Source organism: Erpetoichthys calabaricus, chromosome 4, assembly GCF_900747795.2.
Source record: "Erpetoichthys calabaricus chromosome 4, fErpCal1.3, whole genome shotgun sequence".
In the NCBI taxonomy this organism is placed as follows: Eukaryota; Metazoa; Chordata; class Cladistia; order Polypteriformes; family Polypteridae; genus Erpetoichthys; species Erpetoichthys calabaricus.
In genome coordinates, this window is record NC_041397.2 from 33648466 (window position 1) to 33670018 (window position 21553).

General features: G+C 39.3%; 1 protein-coding gene across 8 annotated transcripts in view; it reads right to left on the reverse strand.

Moving 5' to 3' along the window:
* Positions 1 to 1537: 1537 nt before the first annotated feature.
* The window catches only part of LOC114649938 (protein furry homolog), a 471909-nt gene continuing 451893 nt past the window's right edge, over positions 1538 to 21553 (reverse strand). For 6 of the 8 annotated variants that reach the window (XM_051927180.1, XM_051927178.1, XM_051927177.1 and 3 more), the window contains 6 exons: positions 19624 to 19722; positions 17726 to 17809; positions 15767 to 15784; positions 12768 to 12878; positions 7621 to 7823; positions 1538 to 2759 (listed from right to left, as the gene is read on the reverse strand). In XM_051927180.1, the coding sequence (XP_051783140.1) occupies positions 2501 to 2759; positions 7621 to 7823; positions 12768 to 12878; positions 15767 to 15784; positions 17726 to 17809; positions 19624 to 19722 (774 nt within the window). In that variant the 3' untranslated portion in view covers positions 1538 to 2500. The remainder of the gene's footprint in view (positions 2760 to 7620; positions 7824 to 12767; positions 12879 to 15766; positions 15785 to 17725; positions 17810 to 19623; positions 19723 to 21553) is intronic. The other 2 variants (XM_051927176.1, XM_028799328.2) reach the window with 1 other exon arrangement.

The window sequence follows — 21553 nt, forward strand, 5'->3', positions numbered from 1 at the left end:
CTAGTGCACCTTTTGTTAATTTCATTAACACCAAAGCAGCTGAAACTGATTAACGAAACCCTCTGCTACTTAACTGACCAGATCAATAGCCCAGAACCTACAATGACTTGATGCTATGCTCCGATTAAAAAGTGGTCCTTTGATTTTTTTGAGCAGTGTATTTATATGCTATAAACAGAAATACATACTTTAGATTGTTCGGCTCTTTAACTGTACACCAATAGTGACCTGACCCAGGAACCAATATGCCGGTATGTTAGGAAGCCACTCTCATGTCACATTTATTTATAAGTAGCCATGGTAGACATAATAGAATAATTAAAAAAAATACTTGCTATCTCCTGCCCCACGTGTACCTTCAGCGCCGTTCCTCAGTGTTCGCGTGTGTCTGAAAGTCCGGCACTCTGTCTCTCCAGCATGTCCCCATTAAGCCTGCTTCTCAGACTCTGTTGTGATTTTCGAGGCATCTTCTTCATCTCCCGTCTGCTTTTACACTTTCTGTCTTTGAAGAAGACTGTGTGTGTGCTTCATACGCCTGTACTCCTCCTCATGTGTCTTTCATTGCCTTGCCAAAGCCAAACTGACCGATCAGATTGCTCCGAGGGACCTTAGTGTGGAGTCTTCACAATATTTGCATTGGCCTTTCTCTACTTGTGCAATGCGCTGCAGTGGTGCACTTTTTAGAAAGACTGATAAAATAAGACGGGTTTTCTGTAACAATTTACAATATCTAATAAAATCTCTCCTGTGACTTACTACGTTGTAGCTGAAAAACACAACAAAGCCGGTGAATAACTTTTTCCTTATTTTGTTTTTAATCTTTAAAGTCACTGAAATAAATAATGTGATAATAAGTTCCAACTTTTTACATGGCAGTTGAAGCAGACATAAAAAAAAGGAAAATAAAGCCTGGGAGAAAAAAGCTAAATGTAAGGTACTGTGTGACTTATCCTGTGATAGCTTGGTAAAATATTGACTTCATACTGTAGGTAGTACACAACTGCTAATACAAATTCTTGTTGTATATTACTAACCTTATGGGATACAAACATTTTAAAAATGTGTTTCAAATACACACTTTAAATAAATGTGACAACAGACTGAATATGTGCAGATGTACACACAGAAATGATTAGATGCATACTTTGAAACTTCACTCTGCATGTATGTGTGTGTCTACATGTGTATGTATTGATATATATATATATTATATTATTTTCTATTACCCCCCCCCCGCCCACCCACATTGGCAGCAGGAACAATTTGTTTACTCTAAACAGTATGTGTAAAAATAACTTATTTCTAATATACTGTATGCTTTCTGTAATGCAGCTTGGGTAAGTATTTTAATCCTGATATTATGAAACTATTTTTTTTTTTATTAATTTTGTGTGTGCATGTATGGATAATACACACAAAACACACACATGGGTTTTTGTTAAATGAGTGTAACAACCCGTTACCTCACAAAATCTCAAGATAGTATTTACAACATGTACTTATATTCTTCCTAATGGAAGTGTTTACCATATGCAACTTCTTTACATGCGCAGATATTTGTACTAATCGACAGCACAAATTATAAATACATTTAAAGCCGCACAAGAGGCCCACCCTTCACCCTAGTACTCACGATATTTACAGGCGTGAACTCAAATTTGAGTCTGAAGAGTTGTATAATCCAGTCTTCTAGTACACAAAATAGGCATGCTCCGCAGTTTAAAAAGACGGGATGACCAAATGTGACTTCTTTCTGATAAACACCCCAAGAAGCGTGCGTCTTTTGAAATACACCTGAAATCCAGTAAAGTACCTACTTAGTAGAAAGCAGCCAATCGCATAAAAAAACAAAAACAAATGAGCAGAAGTCGCTCCGTTAAGCAATGAGAGGAGCGCACGTACAGTAAGTAAATTGTCTCTGTAGAACAGCAGCTTGGCAACCTAAAAGTGCTTCACCACAGCGCCTACTAGCTACTCGTCACATGTCGTGAAATGAACGAGAGTTCGGTTAGGGTTGGATTCACAAAGACAGGCCCTCAGCTTTCACCCGACTATGAAATGAGCTTCATTCTGCCTGTACTCGTTTCAGCAGAATTTCACAACATTCGTCTCCAAGTTGCAAAGACTCCCTTTCTAAAACACATAATACAGTAAATATTCGAAGCAAAAGAAGTTAATATCACTTTGGTATATCCTGATAAAGTGTAAAAGTCACTCAGTAGCAAGTGGTAGACACTCCTTGAAATAATAAATAATTATTAGTGCAATAGGAGCAAAGTAATGTCATTTTCTTCAGCCTCCGTTTACGTCGCCTCAGCACTAACAGTATTGCTGCACATCCGATGACCTGAAAATGTTCCGCCAGAGCAACACTCAAAAGTACCGATCACCACAACAGCATGCGCCAGTTTCTCCAAAAGTGAGGCCACGTTGAAAGGTTTCACTCCAGTGCTGCAGCTTTTCCAAACGGAAGCAGAAGGCAGGAAACCATGTCCTCCTGTCAGAGACTTGTGCCGGAAACTCTCGAGTCGGGAAGAAAGGTTGTGACGACCCGATAACCCTGAGCTCGGCGAATCATGTCCCGAATCTCTCCGTTCAGCTCCATCAGCTTCATACAGATTTCAGACAGGTCCTGCTTGGACCCCACCAGTGCAAAGGTGCCCGTCTGTCCCAGGGTGTGGTGCCTGAAGTAAATGTTGAGGAGAGTCTGGACCTCATCTTCAGCGTGGCTTCCAAAGATGTCATTGGGCCATAAACGTCTGCAAATCAAACACATGAAATGTCTCACATCAATAAACATCATGATATTTGATTTTTATTATTATTTTTTATTACTACGCTTATTTTAACTTCACCTGTTTGCTGTCTGGTACAAATCTTGTTATCGATATTTAACCCACTTCTTATTGTCCAAATGACTTGAAAGTTTGCACACTTACTCACTTCCGATGACAATACATGAATCAATAATCAGTTTCACTAATTGATCAATGAATCCATGTTAATTAAGAAATGAAATTTTCATATGAAGAATAGTTCAAGATTTCACCAATAGATGGCGCTAGTAACAGATAGAAATATTAAAAGGAAGTGTTCAAATGTTGATTACAAAATTATACTAAAACAAACCCAAGACTAAAAAGTTGAAAATAATGTATATATAAAAAAATACTTTTTACAAACCACGCTTATATGAAGTTAAAAAGTGTACTAAAAAGGTAAAAATAAGTCTCTCATACATCACTCATAAAATAAAAGTGTGGGTGCGTTCATCAATCAACATTTAAAAAACATTTTTTAACATCTTAGCAAAAGTGCCCACCTTTTATTTGGAGTAACGCTTTTGGTAACGCTGCTAAAGAAAGATTTTTGTTATCCAAAGGTCCTGGGTTTTGAATTCCATTACTGCGGTAGGATGGCTGAGAGAGGGGGTCGCCCTGAGAGAACTGTGGAGCAGAGACAAATGGGACAGTGACGTGGATACGCTCAGGATAGGGGGGTGAGGTTGGGAGAGCCTGCTGTTGTGCAGGAGGCCTCTTGATAGTTGAGTAGACATTTGGGCCAAAGGAGTTCCCCCTTAGGACAACGGCAGAGAAGGCTGCGCTGTAGTAGTTAAGGGGAGGGTGTAATCATGAGTGGACTCCTGAGCAGAACTACTCTATAACATCACTGTAAATACTCTAGTCGTAGGGTGCTGTATCGTGTCAGCCATTATGGATGCAACGAGAAGTCAAGCAAAATGACATCTTTTATTGGCTAACCGAACAGATTACAAGTTGCCAGAAGTTGAGGCCTGAGTTGCACATTGAAATCGGTTCATTTACCAAGTAAAAGGTGTCACTTTGCTTGACTTCTCATTGCATGACTGTATAATAAGTACATTTTTATTCTTTTGTAACATATGTGGAAATACCAAGATTTGATCTTCATTTAAATAACATCATAAAGGTGATATAACAAATATCATACCACATTTACATTTTGCAGTCCACTGTACAATTTAAATAAACATGCAGAAAAACAGGTACACCCCTACATATATCACTTCTTCAGATACCTAAATTCAGAATCCAGCACAAATGATTAGGACATCATTACAGGGGATCTTGTCTGAACCCATCTTACTCAAACCTCAAACATTCACTTTTGTTTGCTCTTTGTTGTTGAAGTGTGTGTTATCACAATGCCTGGACTGAAAGAGCTTTGTGAGGCCTTCAAAAAGAAGCTTGTAGATGCTTATGAGTCTGGGAAAGGGTTTAAAAAGATCTCCAAACAACTGGAAATTAACCATTCCACTGTCTAGACCAGGGGTCCTCAATCACAATCCTGGAGGGCCGCAGGTTTTCATTCTAGCCAGTTTTCTAATTAGCACTCAGTCCTTGCTGATCATGGCACTTGGTACTTACCTATATGCCTTGTTAGTGCGTTCAATCATTAAAGACAAATTTTAGTTACGTTTCAGATGAGAGGTCCTCAGCGGCTTCAACCACTTTCTTAATTAGAACCCATTTATTTACTACTAAAGCAATATGTTTTTTGGGCTTAATTTTAGTTATCTTGCCTGTGACAACCCAGAACCCTTAATTGACTATTTTGGTTTTAGCAGCTGCCTTTAAGTTTTAAATGTTGTCTGTTTTCTTAACCAGACAATAGTTAATAATGGAACACAGAGAACCAATTAACCAGCAGCTCTCCAGCTAACGTGCTACCTTTTAAACCTGTGCATATTCACCATGAAGTATCGGAGTTAAAAAACGTTTAGAAATAAATGAGAGGTGAATTGGAAGGAGCGTTAAGTTTAATTCTGTTCTGGTCCACAAAACACATGGATAATGTTCTCAGAGAGGGAAACTCTACAGTGCAATTAAAATTTCTCTTGGAGGAATGAAAGCACTAAGAAGCCAAATAGTTAAAATACCAAGTTCTTTGTCAGCATGGACTGTCTTCTAATTTGGAAACCAGTTGGAAGGAAAACCTGCAGCTACTGCGGCCCTCTAGGACCATGATCATGTACAATGGGAGAAGACTTTGAATTACTACCAACTTATTCTGGCCAGGTCACCCCAGCAAGAGCAGAACACAAGATGCTGAAAGAAGTCTCTCAGAACTCCAGAATTTCATCATGGGACCTACAGGTAGCTTTTGCCACTGTTGATGTAAAAGTGCAGGAGTCTGCCATTAGAATTAGATCTACAAGGGAGGTGTGCCAGAAGGAAGCTGTTACTGTCTAGGAAGAGCATCAGGGCAAGTAATATAATAGTAATAAATAATAAAGTTTATTTAATCTAAGCCTAATGTTTGTTAATAAACAGGACTTCTGGAACAATGTGTTCTGGACAAATAACGCAAAGTCAGAGTTATCTGACCACAGTACCACAAGACATAATTGGTGAAAACCAAAGACAGCACTTGACCAGAAGAACCTGATAGCAACTGTATAACATGGTGGTGTGAATGTTCTGGCTTGGGGCTGCTTTGCTTCATCAGGGCCTGAGTGTCATACAGTATCACCAAAGAAGCTTACCATCATAGAATCCATTATGAATTCTTTATTTGACAAAAAAATGTGCTAGAGGATAATGTGAGATAATCTGACAGAAGAAGCTTAACCAAAAGTGTAACATGCAACATGACAATGGCCTTAAACATACTGGCAAATCCTCCCAGGAATGACGGAGAAGAAAGAAATGGAGGGTCCTGGAATGGCCAAGTCAAAGCCTGGATATAAATTCCAGCGAGATGCTATGGGGGTTTTGAGATGGGCGGTGAATGCAAGACACCACTCAAACACTACAAAGCTGGAAGAATTCTGCATTGACAAGTGGGAAAAACTTTCTCCAAGTCAATGTCAGCGTTTGCTAGACAGTTATAAAGAACACATACTGTACTTCAGGGGGCAAGAACAGCTATCAGAGCCAAGGTATATGGGGGGGAGTAACTTTTTCCACAGACAGAAATTGTGCATTTCTTTATTTGTTGAAAAAATTATTACAAAGTCAACTTTTCATATTTTTTTCCTTTATCTAAACATACTGATTACATGAAGATCAAATCTTGATATGTACACATGTTAAAAAGGAATGAACATTTAATGGGGTGTACTTACTTTTTCGCATGACTGTATGATACTGGAGCACATCTTCCAAGCACAGAACACAACTGATTTATTAATCCCAGGAAAAATATGGGAGGGACGAAAAAAGGGAAAACCCAAATGAACAATCAAACATAAAGCAAAGCCCATCTGACCTGCACCAGGTAGAGTGAACAACAGGCCGATAACCAAGGGGGTGACTGGCCCACTCATCCAATCTGAATCCCCACAGTTGTCTGTCATCTTTTTATGTTCTCACTCCCTTAACGATAACTGGCTTTTACACCTTCCTGCCAGAGAATCTTTGCTCTGCTCTACCTCATACTCAGACTCCATGAGTTCATTCTGGTGGCTTCTCCACAATCACTTCAAGGGTGGGGTGGGGGGATAACCTAAAATTCTTGGAGCCATCTCAATAGAGCACCCACTGCTAGCCATCTCTGATAATCATTTAAAAAACCATGCGACCAGAGTTCCTCTTGAACAGCTGATCACTGTCAACGTACAGTTGGATGCCAGTCGCTCCCTATGGGGTCCATCTTGGAATGATCTGAGCAAGGATGCTCTCAGCAGTCCTACACTACCCATCATGGTGTTTGGTGGAACCCATCAAGTACCAGTGTAGCTTTTTCTATTAATTAGTGGTCTCTACAAAGCCTTTCTACTTGTTTGTACTTTCTTCATAACTGTTTTCTCTCTTTCTACCTCTTAACAGCAAACAGAATAAATAAAAACCATAACTATATACATATAATGTGTACTTCTGGTAAATTTTCAGGGCTTTGTGAGATAAAATATCAGTCCAATCACACTGGGTGAATTTAGATATGGCAGTTCAGAGACTTTGCAGGACATTCATGTGAACAGTGAAGAGTACCATACAGTATCTGAGAATAAGTTTATTAGGCACAAATAGGGGGCAGCTGAACAAAACATTAAAAATAACGTAAAGAGGTTTGAAAACTAAAGAAATTATCATACTGTCTAAAACAGTCATCTGTGTCTGTTTTTCTGGTTAGTATCAAGTTATCATCAAACTTGCTTAATCCTTTATCATCTCTATGGGCAAGTCAAGAAGCAACCCTGGACCCCTGACCAGCCAGACCCCTGGAGGGCCCACTCAGATGCTAACAGGACTAAAGCAGCATCACCAACTAACCTAACAGACACATCTTTAGCAGGAAAAACAAAGCGGCAGGCTTGTGCATACATGTGAGAGATCAGGCAGGGATTTTAACCAGGACTCCGGGGTTGTGAGGAAACAGTGCTAGACACTGTGCTATCCTGTAAAGTTTAACAATAGGTAGAACAAATAAAAATGATTTTCAAACTGAAATAAAAATGAACATCTCATTTGCTACAAGCAGAGAGTCCCGACTTCCAAGGATCTCCCAAGCCTCATTCCTCTTGTTTTGAGTGGCCATAATTATTATTGCTTACTATTTAGATGTCCATCTTCCAGTGCTTCCTTTTGTAAATTTCCCTTTTACAAGAAAAGCCCGGCTACCGCCTGCAGTATTTCTCACCTGCACTCCCTGATGTAGCGGACTGCGGCTGTGAACTCGCTGTTTCGCAGGCACTCCAACACGGACTGCACTGCTGCTTCAGACGACGAGAAGATAGGCTCGGGTGCTGGGTTGTCACTGCTGGGCAGTTCATTCGCTACATGAATGGCAGCAGCCTTCAGACTATTCTTCAAGTCGCTCAGCTCTCTGGACATGTTTAGCAGCTGCACGTGTTGGGGGGAAAAAACACATCAATTAGAAGAAAGCACAACTACCTTGATAAGACCCAAATGGATTTTAGCTTCTAAGGCAGAAAAATTGCTGTCAGATCCATTTATAAATGAACAGAAATATTTTCCTATGCCGTTGTCGTCCTCTTTGACAATTTCAGCAGTATATTATAAGTGAATCTCATATTTTATACAGAAGATAAATACTTTGGCTTCCTTATAAAGTCCATCTGGTGACTACTTCCAGTGCATCTCTGGGAGCTGTGCAGAAAAGAGTAGCTAGGTGCATCATTAGTTCATCTCTTTAGTTAGCATGAGGGCTTCATCCTGGTCTTGAAAACTTCCAAAGTCACATATGAAGCCGATCCACTGGGATTCCCTCAGTTAAATGATGAACCACATACTCAAGGACACTGCAGTTTTATTACATAAAGAGAAACTAGAATTTGGAACAGACTACCAAGTTCAACCAGAGACCCAGTCAGCATTTAAAAATTATCTGGATGAGCCAAATGGGCACAGCAGCTATGAATTAATCACATGAGCTTCGTGGACTGAATGGCTACTGAGTTCCTATACTTAGTCAAGTGACTGGTATGCTAGCATAAAAATTTGAAGTTTTATTTGATATAGTGCTGTTAACATTATACATTTTCATTAGTTGCTTATTGAGTTAAACATAATGTATAAATTCTATTCAGCACACTTAGGGTAATTAAGGCAGCTTCAGATACAAGCCAAGAACTAATACTTGATGGCACTCCAATCCCTTTGCAGGACACCCACACTCATTTACGACCAACCTAGAATCAGTAATTAATTCCAGTTCCAATAATGGATGCAGTTTATTGTGAGTATTCAATTACAAATATCTGCTACCAAAGAAATCGAAGGATCTATTATGTTTATAATTTTAATGACATTATAGCACATACTCAGTCTGGTATTGTCACTGAAACTGGTTATGCAAAATCTGACACCATGTATTTAGTTGAGGCAGCACTGACTGATTTTACTTTCCTTTGCAAATCAAGAAATACTGATTGAGGAAATTGCCTTGAAATAATTGAATCTGATTAACTTTATATTGCTCCTAAAAATGTAGGCGATTTCATAATTTTAAGGTGTTCATTAGATATTAAAACAGAATCTAGCACAATTATGGCACTAATGTATAAAATGCCAGAGCAATACATTTGTTTGTGACTGAAGTTGGCAGCTGTTTATCTTTTATGATCATATACTCTTGGTAGTGGATTTTAACATTAATATAGACATGGGAACAGACACCTTTACCAAATATTTTAGACACCTGCTAATTTCAGTAGGGTTTTGCCAGGTTGCTAAGGCTAAGTCCTTATCACAATCACACTTTGGATCTGATTATTGCTCATGGTGCTGGGATTCAAAATTTAAATATTACTCCACTAAATTAAATCATCTCTGATCATATTTTTATTTAGTTTGTACTGTTCCTGCAGTTACCATTACAACTGAAGATTAAATCAGTATGGCATTTGATGATATGGTACTATACATATCAGACCCACAAAATTCTGTGCCTGCAGCCCTAACTGCACTAGCAGAACTTCAAAAGATATCTGGACTCAAAATTAATTTGAATAAAAGTGTGCTTTTTCTAGCGAATTCTCTAGCATATGACATTAGATTGTTGCATTCCCTTTAATCATCGCAGATCAGTTTAAATCCCTAGGGATAAACATCACAAGTAAATATAAAGTTCTTTGTCAACAAAAGTTTGCTGACTGCATAGAAAAATGTAAACAAGACTTGTATAGATGGTCTGCCCTCCATCTCACTTTAGCAGGGAGAATTAACACTGTCAAGAAGAATATCCTTCCTACGCTTCTGTTTCTATTTTGAAACATCCCCATATACATTAAAAATAATTTTTAAGAAATTAGATTCAAACATTACCTAATTTATTTGCAATTCAAATTCGCATCCAAAGGGCGACCCTACAACAACCTCAAGGAGAGGGTGGCATGGCTCTACCTAACGTTTCAATTTTATTACTGGGTGGCAAATATACAATTTATAAAAACCTAGACATTGACACAAATAATTGAACACACACAAGCCTGGTCTGCAATAGAAATAAAATCCTGCAGTACTTCTTTATATTCCTTGCTTTGTACCACAGTAAATACGAGTTATTGTCAATATACTAACAACCCAGTTGTCCTTCATTCACTCAGAATATGGAACCAATGTAGGAAGCACTTCAGGATAGAGAAGCTTTTATCTGTGGCACCTCTACATGATAACTACCTTTTTCCACCCTCTCAAACGTACACAGTTTTTAATGTTTGGAGAACATATGGAATTAAATCATTTAGAGATTTGTACACAGATGATGTCTATGCATCCATCCATCCATTTTCCAACCCGCTGAATCCGAACACAGGGTCATGGGGGTCTGCTGGAGCCAGTCCCAGCCAACACAGGGCACAAAGCAGGAACCAATCCCGGGCAGGGTGCCAACCCACCGCAGGACACACACAAACACACCCACACACCAAGCACACACTAGGGCCAATTTAGAACTGCCAATCCACCTAACCTGCATGTCTTTGGACTGTGGGAGGAAACCGGAGCACCCGGAGGAAACCCATGTCTTTGCATTCTGCGGACAATTACATTCCAGATTTAGCTTCCCATCAACACAATATTTCCACAATTTCCAAATTAGAAACTTTGCTAAATGAAATCTGCCCAATTTTCCTCCTAAAATCTTACTCTGGCTGTAGGCCTACCTCTCTTTCTATTGGGTGGGGGTTGAATTGAATTGAGTTTTGCTAAGTTTGACTGTATTGTATGTAATGTTACTTGCTTTTAAAAAATTCAGTAAGAAAAAAAAGAAAATCAGTGTGACATTGAGATTGAATTCAACATGCCTAAATATGAATCACCTTGTAACGTAGGCATTATCTTTGGCACCAATCTGTTTTTTTAACACATACACATATTACAGTATTGCTTCAAACCTGCTTTTTCCAGCTTAAGAATATAGAAAATTTATGACTAGTGTAATCCCTCGCTATATCGCGCTTCGCCTTTCGCGGCTTCACTCCATCGCGGATTTTATATGTAAGCATATTTAAATATATATCGCGGATTTTTTGCTGGTTCGCGGATTTCTGCGGACAATGGGTCTTTTAATTTCTGGTACATGCTTCCTCAGTTGGTTTACCCAGTTGATTTCATACAAGGGACGCCATTGGCAGATGGCTGAGAAGCTACCCAACTTACTTTTCTCTCTCTCTCTCTTGCGCTGACTTTCTCTGATCCTGACGTAGGGGGATTGAGCAGGGGGGCTGTTCGCACACCTAGACGATAAGGACGCTCGTCAAAAAATGCTGAAAGATTATCTTCACTTTGCTCCCTTCTGTGCTGCTGCTTCCTTTAAGCGACATGCTGCACGGTGCTTTGCATACTTAAAAGCACGAAGGGCACGTATTGATTTTTGGTTGTTTGTTTTTATCTCTCTCTCTCCCTGCTCCTGATGGAGGGGGTGTGAGCTGCCGCCTTCAACAGCTTTGTGCCGCGGTGCTTCGCATACTTAAAAGCCAAACAGCCCTATTGATTTGTTTGCTTTTTTCTATCTCTCTGACATGATCTGCTCCTGACGCGCACTCCTTTGAAGAGGAAGATATGTTTGCATTCTTTTAATTGTGAGACGGAACTGTCATCTCTGTCTTGTCATGGAGCACAGTTTAAACTTTTGAAAAAGAGACAAATGTTTGTTTGCAGTGTTTGAATAACGTTCCTGTCTCTCTACAACCTCCTGTGTTTCTGCGTAAATCTGTGACCCAAGCATGACAATATAAAAATAACCATATAAACATATGGTTTCTACTTTGCGGATTTTCTTATTTTGCGGGTGGCTCTGGAACGCAACACCCGCGATGGAGGAGGGATTACTGTATTCAAAATATGGAGAAACATAAAGTTAATTCATGCCTTTATTCATTTAATTCATGCATTTATTTCTAGTATGATTGACTACTGCAATGCGTTTCTTACGAAGTGTTCAAATTGTTCAATATCCAGCTGTTGTAATTTTTCAAACCCTTGTTTCATGTCCCTTTTCTTTATTTTTGAGTTATTCATTAATATTAATGTTACTTTTGTTAATTATTTGTTCTGTTCCCAGTGCATGTGTTAGGTTCCTTGTGTTTTGTGGGTGGTTCCCCAGGAGGTGGGGCCACCTGTTCATCACATAAGGGACTGCTATCAACCCAATAAATGCAGGAGACAACTCACAGTGGCACATTCTGAATGCGCTTGTGGTGTGCGGAGTTCTCATGTTTATTGTTGTGCTTTGGTGATTTTTCCGTATTTTTGAATCTCTGCCGTTTTTTGACTTCACCAATACAACAAGCCAGTACCATACTGCTACTTCTTGGCACAGCCAATGTGTGCCCAAGATTGGAACCCTGCTAGCGCAATGATCAAGACTTTATTTACTGATTGCTAGTTTGTGGCCCTTTGTTGTATGTTTGTGCTATTCGTTCCGTCTGCTTTTTTTGGTTGTTTGACATACAGTGGCACAGTGGTTAGCACTCCTGCCTCACAGCTTAACTCACATATCTGGGCACACTAATTAGTCCAGCATAGTTAGCACATGTTTTTCTAACCCACAGGGACACTTAAAAGACCACTACACCATTATAGAAACGAACTCGAGACGAAGCAAATTCAACGAGATTCGCTCATCACTGCTCCCCACAGTGTAGTTTTCAGACGCACACACTTGTGAATTGTTACCACAGAAATGCTAAGGTCCCCTTTCTGAACACATACAAATATTTCTCTCAACATACTAATATTTCCATTGTTTTTATTAAGTATAAGCAAATGTTTTAATTTGAAGTGTTTTCTGGTATAATACAAGCATACTATATCATAGCTTACCTCTGGAACAGTGCTTATTGCATGAACTTGTCCAATCAGCTTGCAGTAGGACTGAAAAAGTAGCAACAACTGAAAATGGAGTTTGTACAACCGCTGACACAGCTCCAGTTGCTAGTAAAAAAAAAAATGAAGAGGAAAAGTTACAATGAAAATGAAAAAAAAATTTTAAACGTAACAAGCAGCCAAAAGTAGGAGCCAATGATGTACCATCACATCGCACAAACACTTACGAAGCACATGGTGCAGAGCTAACACTTACAATATCACTCACAAAAACGACCACGAGATCACCATACAGAAAAGGCTGGGCGTTCACAATCCCGAGTTTGCTCCAATGCTCTTACACTTGTGGCCTACTCTCTGAGATCATTGGAGAAATGCGGAAGTCTACTGCTTAAATGGAAGAACAAGTTCAGTACTTGTCATGTCTCCAAATTTTAAAAAGTCTCACGCTTCTATACTTCTGTAAAACTCAGGATGGTGAACCAGCAGTAAATGACATCACAACGTAGGACAGGCGTGGCAGCTTTAATGGGCGGCCGCTCTTTACAATAATAAAACGTCTTCAGGCTCACAGCCAGTTAATAAACACACCAGTCTTTGATTTCATTTAACATGAAAGGTTAATAATCTTCATTAAAAATGTAAACTCTTCATTCATAGTTTTACTTAGCATTTTAACCATTAAAATAATAAACTGTAAATGTTCATTAATATTCTTCTTGTCTTAATTGTTTTAAACAATTTCAGTAATATACACTAAAATCAAATTCACATACTTCATACTTTTTAACTTATAAAGAAAATTGTACTTCATCATTCAATCATTATGCTAGTACATCAATTGGTTCAAACAACATAGTTTATCTTTAATATAATAAATTGTATTTTATGTAAAGAATTACCCTGTATATGTGAACATCTGTTAAGGGAATGAAAGAGATGGTCTGGAAAAGTTGAGAGTGACTTCTGCTTTTGAATTCTGACAATCAGTCATTGACTCAGCAATCTCTTTAATTAAAATAATAATTAGCTTGATGGTGACTTGTAGTTGGTTTAGGTCATCAAGAAGAGCAGCGGGTGATATGTACGTCTGAAGAACGTGAGATGGGCAGAATCTATCAAGTCCCCCATAGTCAGGCAGATCAGTAACTGGACTGCCGAAACTGAAATCTTTCATTAACTTCCGACTCTCCAGTTCTGTGGATGTCACTTTTCTTCTTGATTCAGCACATACACTCTTCAAAAATAAAGGTGCCAAGGTGGTTCTTCAGAGTGATGTCATTTTTGGTTCCCAAAAGACCCATCCACGTGAAGGTTCCAGAAAGAACTTTTATTTATTTAGATCCGTAACGGGCTCCATACTTTAATTAACCTTGAGTAGATACCATTGAAGGGGTCATGCTTTGAAAAGGACTCTCGCTGCATACAATCACACCAGCCAGGTTCAGGTTACCTTTGTCCTGCTAGATTGCCTACTATACATTAAAGAGTTTTTTTCCTACTTATGAGGAAGTTTTTCAAAGGACCAACGTCATATGCAAAGACCCCTTCCCAGAATGAAATGGTGCTTTGTCAAGCAATAGGTCTACGAGGAACCACACAACCAAGTAAAGAACCATAAAATGCCATTAAAGGACCATTATTTTTTAAGAGAGTGGCCTGTGTTTGCAGACGGAGGCATCACCTGTCGCTCCATTCAGATGACAAAAGTTAAGGAAGATTGGCTAATTAAAACGTTCAATGCCAATTATTACTAGCCATGTAATATTATTTTAATTAAAACTGTGTCACTTGATAACATTGAAAACCAGAAATCACTGCAACTCTTTGGGAACAGGACTGGGAGCAAGTTTAATAATCAATTTCATCTTTAAAGCTGTATAAACTTTCATCAATACAAATGTATCTTCTTCTTACCTTTTCTTTTTCCAGTATAGGAAGCTATAAAGCAAGTTTTAATTTTACAAAGCCAATGCTCTTTGAGAGTTTTAGCAATGGAATATGGAAGTCGTGTTTGTGCGGGCAGACAGAGAACTGGGAGATTCTCCAGTGAACGGCAAAGGCGCAAGCTGCTTTGCACCAAAGAGGAATGGGCGTTGCTGGCTTGTTTTAGTTTGGCCTAAACCAAGCAGAGCAGCAGTCCGCACAGCTTCCCCTAGAAAGGCATGCAAAGCACAGCGTTTAGCATTTCAGAAATGATCAACAGTTTCTTGATTTGGCAACAGCACTGGGTTGGCAGTGGTGCAAATCTCGCAGCATGGTGGGACCGCAGAAAGCGGGGAGAAGCGTAAAATAAACAGCGTGATAAAGACAGAATTTCACATTGTATGATAACCGAAAACTACCACCCTCTATCTAATGTGAAAGGTGAATATCGCTACTATAGCTTTGTCTACTATTAAGCTTTACGCACACATCATTTCCAGTTTTCAAGCCTGGATTTGTTTCTTTTTTAGTCAAGTAATTAAACGCAACTACAAAATATGCACATCAGGGGGCAAAACACTTGTTTCGTTTCCCACTTCTGGGTGAATATTCTGCAGTGTCTAACCCGCAAATCGTTACTCATTACCACTGGCACTATTTTTCATGCCCATTTTGTATTTAACCTACAGAATGCCTTTACTCAAGGCCACCCGGCAACCAAGAACTTTAGCAAACAGAAAGAGGTTAGTAAGGGGCAGCGGTGTCATGCTGATCTGAAAATGAAAACTCTTTGCTCCACTTAAAACTGGCACGTTCTCCCAAGACATCAGTGGGTTTTAAATAAACAAAGTGCCACTTTTTAATTAGAGCAACACACTCTGAAGAAACTGCTTTGTTCTCTGTAGCCTAGCCGTCAATGCAAAGCCATTCTCTGAGGTTCTCATTATCCTATTGTGACAGCAAGTCTGTTCAGATGTGCCTGGCATTCACTTTTGCACTTCAATAATGGTCAGCTTTATTTTATTTCCCATCTGCTGATGGACAGAAAATATTGAAAAACATTGACTTACTGCCAGTGATTCCATTTGCTACACAGCAAGCATGTCACAGGATAAAAAGGTGGAAGGAAGAAAAAGAAAATCAATGAACAGCATGCACTTTTTAGCATAATCCCACTCAAGGGCAAAAACAGCAAGAATTGTTGGCAACAAAATGTTTTTTTTTAGGTTTGGTAGAACATGCAAAGAAAGAAAAGCAATTTGTATCGCAGCTGATATCTGGAGGCCAGAGCATGTGTCCCTCCAGCCCCCCATACACAGTAACCACAGATATGGTTACCAACCCCCCCCCCCCCCCCCCCCCCCCCCAACATCTAGAGAGGACATCCTGTAGCATAAAGGAAAGCAATGAGGGCCCACTGTTGAGAATTACAGTTGAGAGAAAACAAAAGACGCTTTTAAATTAGTCCGATACAGTCAGGGAGCAATCAAGGGCACATCTGAAAAACAAGAAAGACTCACAACAGTTGTATGCTGAAATACAGAGCAGAGAGCACAGGGAAAAGCTGGCATTTAAAGGATATGGCTGACCACCCCCTCAAAACTATTGCTGGTGTCAAGCTATGGATGCAGGGGGCAAGTGATTAGTTTCATTTCTGAAGCCATTAAAGCATGAGAATATTAACTGCAATTCTGTGTGCCAGCGTAAAGTGTACATGTCTTATTGCATAAAAGGTTGACTTTTAATTAAAACAAAATGGCTAGAAAGTTGCAGTCAGAATGGAGGTGCAGTGCTGCGTTTCTGGCCTCTTGAAATACATGTATTAACAATAATAAAAACAGTAATACATTTTATTTCTAGAGCACCTTTCTCACGCGTAACCAGTTCACACTGAGCCAGTAACCTTTAGCTGTGAAGGATGGCTGCCAAGTGCAATGGAACACACGCAGCTGGAGTTACAGATGTGCTTTGTTTTTACCCTAACTTAAGATTTTAAATTAATAAAAATGATTGTTAACTAAGGTACACATTAGTTATTTTATTCAAGCAAATACTCTTGGTGGATGGAATGAAGTCCTCTTGTTTGTTAACTTCATCCCACGTACATTTAGCTACTTCACTCCATATTTACCTACAGAATTTATTTGAATTCTTTGCTTTGCCAGCATTTACAGCTGTTTTTTCATATATAAATATTTTAACTAGGTGATATACAGTATTAAGTAAAAGATTAGTGATAATGATTAGCCCTTCAGAAGCTGCCATGCCATTTTATTCCACCACTTCTGCTGCAGCACCTTAAAATGTACAATGATTCATGAAATGTTTCTGGTGCTCCAGTTTTTGATGTCTTGTCCCAATTCTCGATATGCGTTTATGTCAGATGACGTTGTGCCTCCTGTTACAGCCCAGCCTACCAAAGCCCCATGCGACGCTTCCCTTTGACTCGGGGGGCAAGCTGGCTGCACTCGTGTTCACTGCATCACCTCAAATCACTGCCACATGATGGTCGGGTTTATCATCCACTGAGCATTTGACATTTAGTAATGAAAGCAAAATGTCAAATTCGAACAGGTTATGTTCTATGAAATGCTTTGGCACAGTAGCTGTAACCTAAAGGTGTTTCATACAGTTTATTTATATATTTTTAAAGTGGAGCACTGCCAGGGTACACCACTTGCTCCTCATCATCGAGTGATCTGGTGGTGACCAAACTATTAATCGTGTGCATTTACAATCCAATCATAGTCTACCAATTGTTAATTTAGTATTCCGGGTGCAATTAAAAGTTCATAAATCTATTCCTCAGAAGCATGGCCTTCTAGTCTGAGTCCTTTGTTAAGATTAATCAATCATAAACCTTTTAGGAATCTGCATCCCTGGAGGAAACCCACATATTCAGACCCCTACCTCTGGAGCTGTAAAGAAGCAGCACTAACTTGGGCACCCCACCCAAAAATGTCATTTCCTTTTATAAAAACACGCTTTGACAGACAATCCAGGGTACTCAAATATAAAATTGGGCCTACCTTCTCCAAAGAGTCCCCCGGCTGACAGGTGATCACTCCGTCCACTGGAACTTTTGGAAATGTCGCCTTACAGTTTTTAAGCCACTGTTTAACATACAGGAAGATATCACTGTGTAAGTTTAATGGCGAAAGAAATATGACACAACTTCTTATGTGTTTACATGGAAACTCTCAGGGTTGCTGATTTACAATACTTTTGGGATTTTTTAAGGAAAAAAAACATAAAAAGTATCCAAAGATTTTAAATCTTGAGCACCTGGTTACGTATCAAATGCTGTCAGATTCTGTGACAGCAACACCTCAAGTATGAAGCAGTAAGGACTGCGTCTAGTAAACAAATGAAAAGTTCACGTCAGGCTCAGAACCGCATTAGAAGATGGCCGGAACTACAGGCACTTGGAAATGTACAATCTGAGATGTTGTCATCTACAAGTTCTAAATTAATCACATCCTAAAAAGACAGGGTTGTGAGGAGCTGCAGAATAACTCTAACGTCACAGGGTTCACGGCATGAAGGGCACAAGTGATCAGGCTGTAATTTGAACCCATGTTCATATGAATTACTGTGGTACCCACTAGTGCACATATGTAGACATACAGAAGTGATTTTAAAGATGCACATAACGTCCTCAGACCCTTTGAATCCAATTCTGGGTTGTGAGGTGATGGAGCCCATCCCAGAAGCACTGACAGCAAGGCAGGATACAACCCTAGATGGGAGAGTGGGCAGCTCACTCACGCCCAGCCAATGCAGAACCTAACAAGCATATCTTTTGGAAAGATTATACAGTAACTGGAGTACCCGGGGGGAAAACCCACCCAAACAAAGGAGGAAAGGGGCATACTCCCCACCGACAATGACAGGTTACAGAATGGAGAGCTTGTCTGGCAGAAGCGCAAACCACTGTGCCGCTTTGTCTCCCATGTTATATTTATTGTACATCGATTGGCTTAACAGAAGCAAAGTGACTCACAAACGTCCTACTTTCACTTGTTATATTTTATTTAGTCAATACAAATTGACAACTATATTGTAAAGACACAAGTTTAATAACTTAATTCACAAAAAAAATTTAAATTAAGTTATTTAACTTGTATTTGCACTTGGTAAAATGAATGTGAAGGTAAACTCCATTCTTCAGTCAGTTCTTTGCTAAACCGCTTTGTCCCAAACACAGTTGCAGGGGGGTGCTGGAGCCTATCCCAGCTAGCATAGAGTACAAGGCAGAAATAAACCCTGGACAGACCATCACAGGGTGAACACACACACACGCACACACGGACCAACTTAGTATCGCCAATCCACCTAACTTGGAGCACCCGGAGGAAACCCACGCAGACACGGGGAGAACATGCAAACTCCATGCAGGGAAGACCCAGGATGTAAAGCCTAGTCTCCTTACAGCGTGGCAGCAGTGCTACCACTGTGCCACCATGCTGCCCTTTTAGTGAATGTTTGCACATTTAATTTTGACTTCTTTGCTGGTTGAAGATTTTCTCTGGTTTATTATTCCACAATTTTTGAAGGCACTACATTTTCTGCCTCTTTATCTAGGGCTCTTTCCTGCCTTGCTGCTGGATTGCAACCGTCAAGCACAAGAGCTTCATCATAGATAGCAAATTGTTTGAGGCAAAGAAAAAAAATCAAAGGTTTACAACAATTTAATTTATTTTAAGAGTGCCAGCAGTAGAACACACTTAAACACTTAAAATCCCCACAGGCCATTTTGTTTGAGAAATATTAAACTGTAACTTTAGGTATCGATCATAGAACAGAACTAAACCCCGATATTCCCTTTCTGCTATTTCCACTAAGCTCAGTCCCTGATCTCTTTCCATCTGAGGAGACTGCAAATTTGCAAGAAAAAGAAAACAGCAGTAATATGGCGTCTACTTACTGAAATTGCGGCTTCTTTCCTGTTGTTGTACGTGTCCAAGTATTCTTGCAGTTCCAAGACACTAAACTTCATCTTTTCTAAAAGGCCATAGGATAAAAGCTGGAAAGATTAACAACAAAAATAATTAGTTACAGAAAAAGAGTAAAGCACACAGCATCTTACTTAGCAAACCTAAATGCCTCACTGCTTAATAAAATATCTTTAGTTTAGTAAAATGTAGGGTTATTAAGCAGCACCACCTATTATTCCTGCGTGGTACCTTCCCGAGTTCCTCCTCCTGCATATGGGAGTGTTTGTTCCAGTACTCTCACATTTGGTTGTTTATCCATACTAACCTGAATGTGTATGCATGAGTGTGTGTGTGAGTGTATGTGTGTGTGTGTGCCCTGTGATGGGCTGCTGTCCGTCTCAAGTTTGGATTCCATCTTGCACCAAATGCTGCTGGAATAACTTTGCCCCCCAGGACCCTGAAGTGGTCAAGTAGACAGAAAGCTGCCTGTTTTTTCATTGTCAGAGGGAGCTATCCAGGCAAAAACAGAAACAGACTGTTTGTACAAGTGTATGAGTATAAAAAACAAGCCATAGGAAGATGTTAATGTTCAAAACTCACAATACTGAACGATCTTTCAATCAATATATGAAATAAAAAAAAGAACTCAAACTGTGAACTGTGCAAGCTAACACCGATTAATCTGCCAGCATTAAGGGCACCAGAGTAAACAGCCAGCAATTAGAAAACCCGCACCTTGTGATGTTTATTTAAACAGCGTCTCCTTAATCTTTTACAGTCTCAACTCTTTAATCTCAGCCTAATCACACTTGTGTATATTTTTTATGACTGCTATAGACGGATTTTAAATTCTTTATCTTTACTGACTTGAACCTTACATCTTTTAGTTCATTCTTTTAGAATCTTAAACAGATTGTTCATTTATTAGACTCAGGTAATTAGGATACGAATGGACAAACTTCCAGAGAAACACAAACTCTTCTTGATTATTCTTGTAATTATTGTTAATTTGACATGAAGTTGGGCCTTTACGTTTGGGGTGCGGAAGGCAGACCAGAGCAGGAGAGAGAAAAGCAAGGAGAGCCGAGAAGGAGAAGAGCCTAAAGAAACTGCCAAGGATGTCTGTGGACTGAACACCAATCTGTAGCAACTCTGACTTGAAAAGACTCATCTTTCGTCACCTTAATATTCTGCATAAGTATTTTAAGTAATTAGACTTTATCAAACACATTTCTTAACCTTTAAAACCCCTTTTCAAATATATTTCCTACTTTTGATACCATTGGTTTTACTGTGTTTTTGTTCATTTTGCTTTATAATAATATGGATTTTATACTGTTTTATTGGGCCAAGGTACCCTGGTGAGAATCACTGCCATATTCCCACAGGGGTTAGCAGCTGAGAAGAGAAGTCTTCAATAGAAACAGTGTGGTGAGCGGGTACCTGCTTTGGTGATTGGCATGGGGTAGCTTACCTGTTTCGTCTGCCTGTGCACAGCTAGGAAGTCTCTTTGCTCGAGGCAGCTCTCACGTGCAATTGAAAAACCTAGTAACTGCCATTTTTTTCAAAACTGAGTTTTTCTAGTTTTTGGAGTTACTAGGTCTTTCCTGATGTTATAAGGTCCAAATATAGATAGATAGATAGATAGATAGATAGATACTTTATTAATCCCGATGGGAAATTCACATTCTTCAGCAGCAGCATACTGATACAATAAATAATATTAAATTAAAGAATGATAATAATACAGGTGAAAAAAAAAAAAAAAAAAAAAAAAAAAAACAGACAATAACTATGTATAATGTTAAATATTAACGTTTACCCCCCCTGGTGGAATTAAAGAGTCGCATAGTTTGGGGGAGGAACGATCTCCTCAATCTGTCAGTGGAGCAGGACAGTGACAGCAGTCTGTCGCTGAAG